This window comes from Plectropomus leopardus, unplaced genomic scaffold, assembly GCF_008729295.1.
Source record: "Plectropomus leopardus isolate mb unplaced genomic scaffold, YSFRI_Pleo_2.0 unplaced_scaffold3766, whole genome shotgun sequence".
Taxonomy (NCBI): Eukaryota; Metazoa; Chordata; class Actinopteri; order Perciformes; family Serranidae; genus Plectropomus; species Plectropomus leopardus.
In genome coordinates, this window is record NW_024641194.1 from 1 (window position 1) to 5882 (window position 5882).

General features: G+C 45.9%; 1 protein-coding gene across 1 annotated transcript; it reads right to left on the reverse strand.

The window, feature by feature from the left end:
* Positions 1–173: 173 nt before the first annotated feature.
* On the reverse strand, positions 174–4003 carry LOC121938913 (synapse differentiation-inducing gene protein 1-like; the record flags this gene model as incomplete). Its single annotated transcript, XM_042482065.1, has 3 exons — positions 3787–4003; positions 2270–2959; positions 174–311 (listed from the first exon to the last, which is right to left on the reverse strand). Coding segments are annotated over exons 2-3 (723 nt in total), but the record flags the coding sequence as incomplete, so codon positions are not given.
* Between the last annotated feature and the right edge of the window lie 1879 nt (positions 4004–5882).

The window sequence follows — 5882 nt, forward strand, 5'->3', positions numbered from 1 at the left end:
CAGGTGTATCAGCTCAGGTGTATCAGCTCAGGTGTGTGAGCTTACATGTTTGGGTGTGCCCACAACTTGTGTGGCAGCGATTTTAGGACGTTTCTTGGATTTGGTAACATTTAGAGGAATTTGGGACATGTCAGTACAGGTGTGTTGGCTCAGGTGTGTGGGTGTGTCCTCACCTCGTGTGACAGGTAGAAGGCGGCGATGCCGAGCGGCCAGAAGCAGCAGAGCATGGAGAAGACACTGAGGCCCAGGTGATCTCTGGGAGGCATCAACAGAAAGGCGTCCTCGCTCTCTGATTCGCTGGAGTAATCACTCTGATGTCACGCACACGCGCACACACACACACGCACACACACATATACATATGGTGAGTTAAACATGTTTACATGCAGTGTGGGGACCGTCACTAGTGTCCTCGTCATCATTGACCCATGTTCAGTTCTAGTATTTGTACTTTTGCTGTGTACTCTTGGTTGTAATTGTACTGTGATAAAGTGCACTGACACTTGTGTGTGAGTAGAAGCAGGTTTGCACGCTCCTGCAGTAATCCGTCTCTCTCTGGCATTAGAGGGACAGAGTAGATTAAAACTGGACTTTACAGACACTAAATCTCAGCTAATCGTGTCTAAAGCGATTGGCTGTTAGACGGCCAAATGTGTCGCTCAGAGATCGCTAATCTCACTCTGCTGCAGAAACTCACTGACTCACTGCTGCCGGACGTCAGCGCTGCGCACACATCCCGGTCGTGAGTCCTAAAACCCGGAAATGTGTTTTCTGAATGTCGTTTTGGTTTATCATTTGTTTATTTCAGAAGGGACAATCAAAAAACATCAATCTTATCATTATTAAACAAATGTAAATGCATCAGCCGGAGCTGTGGAGCTAGTTTCCATCAGCAGTCCCTTGGCTGATGATAATAGGCATCCTAAAATAATTACAACAACAATAAAATAAAAAGAATAATGATAAAAGTGGCTGGATGTGTGAAATAAGGTTTGTGGTTAACCCTTTAAAATGTGCAAATTGGCTTTATGTCTTTCAAACACACGGGAAGAGGGCAATGAGCAACGGAGAAAGGAAAGAAACCCCGAAATGAGCAAGAAATTAGTACAAATAGCACACACAGATTTTTTAAAATCAAACTCAAACCGGGGGGGGCTTCAAGCTTCACACTTAAACCTTAAACTGTCCTGTTCATTACAGGCAATAAAAACCCAAAGAAATCATCATCATTTTACAACAGAAATGTAATAAAGTTTAGTAAAGTTAAATTTATGTCTGATGAACTGAGGAATGAAGTGTGTGCGTCAGTCCCTCCGGGATTTTACAATTTAAAAATCACAAGAACTAAAGCAAATCAGCCAGTCGCTGTGATTTCTGTGCAGACGTAGTTTTATCCATCTTAACTGCATATTTGACTTTTTAAAATCTCATTTCATTGTCGAGCAGGAAACACTGAATCCTCCGAATCTGAACTATTTTTGGAATTTTCACTTGTTCCCAAAATCTCTCTGAAAAACAAAAAGAAGAAATCTGCCTAAAATTATCACAGTGTGTATCACAGTTTTTCACTTTCCTCCAACAGCCAATAAGATCTGCCGATCAGAGACTGAGCGCAGGACGAAGCATTTATCACTTCACTGCCGTGGGATCATCACCTGGAGGACGTTTTTGAGCGGTTATATGTGACCTGATCACGCTCTGACCACAGACTGTATATAAAGATGGAGGACACGCCCCCTCTGACCGCCGCTGAGCTTCAGTCAGGTTAAAATATCCGAGAAACAGGCGTTGCCATCTTGCGAGGGTGATGTCATTGACAACCCGCATCTGTGCAGTTGAGTTATCCGCGGTGGGGGACTTCCCGCCCAAAAACCCATCGGACCAATACTGAGCAGCCCCTTTGAATGCGAGTGCAGTTATTGGCTGTCAGAGCTGTCAATCATGGTGGAAAAGCCCTTTTTTATATTTAAAAACTCATTAAAAACAAACTAATTATGAAGACAAACACCTGAACAAACATCAGCGTGATGAGAGCGACCTTCAGGGACAGAAACCATCTTTGGGAAACATTTATTTGGCGTGTACTGTAGTTTTTAGTTCAGCCTATGACCATTCGCTAACGTGGAGGGGCGGGCTTTATGAGCTATACTGCAGACGGACAGCAGGGGGCGACACGCTGTGGGGCGGCCGTCAGTTCGTCCATCTTTATTTACAGTCTGTGGAGCTGACGACTTCCTGTCAGCCTGATCAATAATCAATAGCTGTTCACCTCCAGCTCCTGGAACTCCTCGTCCTCCTCCATGTCGTATGACAGCGTGTGAATCCTTGCGTCCTCCCCAGAAAAATCCAGGAACTTCCTTTCAGTGAACAGCAGCGCCTCCTTGGTGGCGGAGGCGGAGGAGGCGTCGGGGCCGAGTCCCTCGATGAAGGTGGTCTCGCAGCAGTCGCCTCCCCCGGCCCCCCCCCACGCCCGCAGGACACTCTCTGGACACAGCAGGAGGCCGGAGGGCGGCCGGAGACGCGAGTCTGACACCGCCTGCTGGGGGAGGAGCGCGCTGGGGTTCAGGAGCTGGGGAGGACCTCCTCCTCTTCCTGCTCCGCTGCTGCTCCTCTGCTGCGGAGAGTTCACCACCACACGGCCCTGATACTGAGGAGCCGAGTACACCAGCAGCACAGGCTCCGCCCCCACACGGTGGGTTGTGATCAGGCCGTTTGGTCTGCACGTGTCTCCTCCTCCTCCTTCTCCTGCACCTCCTCCATGTCCACCTGCACCTCCTCCTCTTGGCGAGGCTCTTCCCAGTCTGGAGGAGGTTTCAGCCTCCTCTCCTCGACCCTCCTCCTCTCCTCCTTCCATCCCTGCTTAGAGCTCCACTGGTCGCTGCTCCTCCTCCTCCTCCTCCTCAGAGGTGTATCTCAGCGGGGTCAGGGGTCAGAGGTCGGGCATCACAGCTGAACTGTCCTGAGAAACAGAAAAACAGTCTAACTGAGAGACGAACTCTTCACACGTTTGAAGTCCAGCACGTCCTCGGCCACGCGGCCTGCAGCTCGTCTGTTTCACCGCTGACGGAGGCGGCTTTCCATTAACCCTCAAATGTGCAAACTGAATTAGTGAATATAAAATATGAAAACATCAATTTTAAAAAAAGCTCCCATCAGCTGACATACAACAGCTGTATATTCTCATATAAATCTCTTTTGCAGAAAGTTTTTAAAAATCACCAAAAACTTTAACAAAAGAAATCACCAAAATTAAAAACCAGAGAAAAGATTGTCTTTTTTATCTCCAAATCACAGATTAGATCACAGATTAGTGGAGAAAAAAAACAAACATTTCAAAAGAGAGTAATGCATGAATAATATTTTTTTAATCTTTCGCAGATTTCTAAAGGATGCCTTATTTTTTTTTAAATTTGGCAATTTTATTTTTTTAAATATATTTTTATTTTGCTGCGGTCCGGGCCCCAGCCCCAATGTCCTCAAATCCTAGAAACACCCCTGTTATCTAAAAAAAAAACCCCTGCACATTAATAATAAAGCTGAGCTTCAAAGCCTACTGCAGCACAGGCACGCACACACGTGCACAAGCACGCTCACCCACACACGCGCACGGATGTTTACAGCTCGTGTAAATAAAAACATATGTGTAGAAACCTCCCGGGGACTGCAGACCTGAATACCGACAGTCACCGGCCCTGACGTCATCCCGGTGATGCTTAACATGTCGTGTGATCACGAGAGGACAAAACACACACACATACACAAGGCCGCACGCGTGCGCATACTCACCTCCCAAGGTGAGACATGAGACCCTGCATCCATCCAGCCTCCACGCCGACCCCTCCTCCGTCCTCCTGCCGCCCTCCGAGCGCTCTGAGTCGGGTACAGGAGCCGAGAGTCCCGCTGTGATGGTCCGGTGCTCCGAGAGAGAAGGAGAGGCGGGCGGGCAGGTGTCCGTCTGACCTGAGGATGGTTCTCCTGCAGAGAGGAGATGAAGAGGAGGAGGAGGAGGAGGAGGAGGAGAGAGAGAGAGAGAGAGAGAGGCATGTGCACTGAATACAGAGGAAGTGTGTGTGTGTGTGTGTGTGTGTTAGCAGTTTCCCTCTACATGGTCCTAAAGCCCCTCAGCTCATCACTGTGACAACAATATGGACTCACATAAAGAAGAAGTGACCGATTGTCTTCAACTGTCCGTCCACGTTGAGCCGAGTGATGTGTGAGCAGCTCCTGTCTGCACAGGACACATGGTTGTCCAGAAAACTGTGGACACGTGAATGTCCAGAAAAGTCTCACCGGATCACCGCGATACTGACAAAAAAAGATTCACACCAAGATTCTCAGGGAGCTTCTGCAGCGCCTTTTTTCTGATTTCTAAACGGATTTATGGACGTTTATTCCGGATTGACACCACAGACAGCGGTGTCCTCTGGAAGTGGAAGTCCCACTGAGACTAAACATGTGTGCATGATGTGTGCGTTCACATTTACTGAGAAATGACGAAGAGAAATCTGATTTTGATGCAAATTGCGAACCAAACTACGATAAACATGTAGTTGTGCCTCCGACTGTCCTCCTGCAGAATCTTTGCCTCCCGTCCAGCTCTGTGGCGCCCTCCAGTGCTGGACTTTGTCCTTGTCCTGCTGAGTGTCCACGTCCATTAGAGACCATAATGTCCTGTAATATCGCCACGGTAAAACAGATGATTAGGACCATGTCAAAGAAAAAAATATCTGAGATTTCGAGAATTAAGTCATGATATTACAAGGACAAAGTCGTCATTTCGAGAAAAAGGCTGGAATACTATGAGAAAAAAAGATCAGAAATGTACAAGGAAAAGTCGTAATTTCATGGTATTTGACTTGTAAATTTACTAAAAACAAACAAAAAAGAAAAAATATTATGAGATCAAACTCGTACATTTACGAGAGAAAAGTCTTAATATTATGAGATTGATTTCATAAATTTTCAAGAAAAAAGTCATAATATTACTAGATAAAGTGTAGAAAAAGTGACTAACGAAAGTCATAATATGAGTTTATATTGGTAAATTTATGAGGAAAAAAGTATAATATTGTGAGATTAAACCTTTATATTTATGAGAAGAAAGTCAAACATTGAAACCCGAGTCTTAACTGAAGAAGAAAGTTGTTAATTTAATCTCATACTTTATGCCATGTTTGTGTGAAGCAGGTGATGTGAAAACTCTGAGTATGTTAACCCTGAGATCTCAGAAACTCTGACTTATCTGTTCCAGGTGGAGAGTTGAGTCAAACTCTGATTAAGTCACCATGGTGACTGACTCTGTCACCGTGGTGACTTAATCAGTCAGTTACCGTGGTGACTGACTCTGAGAGAGACACCATGTAACTGACTCTGATTATGTCACCATGGTGACAGAGTCAGTTACCATGGTGACTGACTCTGCGAACATAACCTGCTCACTGACAGGTTTTGTAGAAGAAACACAGTTTACCTGTCTCCTCCCACCTGAAGCAAACTGTCAGACACTGATGGTCCGTATTTTTGCAATCTGACTGATATCGAAGCAGAATTATTACGCAGTGACGAACGTCAGGAGAGGACTTTGAAAAGTTTCAATACTGGTGTTTCAAACGTTTCAAAACGTTTCATACGATTTTAATAAAGTGCGGGTAATGTTCGCTTGATGGACACGTGCGTTCAAACGTACGCTTGACACAAACGACGGCGGCAATTTTCTCCCATGATGCTTTTCAATCCTTTGCTGCTGCAGCTGTTACTTTTCTTCCTAAATATGGGCTCATATTCTCCGTAGGCAGCACGAGGACCTCTAGTCGCCGCAGGGAATCGAGGTACAGGTACCTGAGGTTACACTCAGAGTTTGATGAACCTCCTTTCTGGAAAAA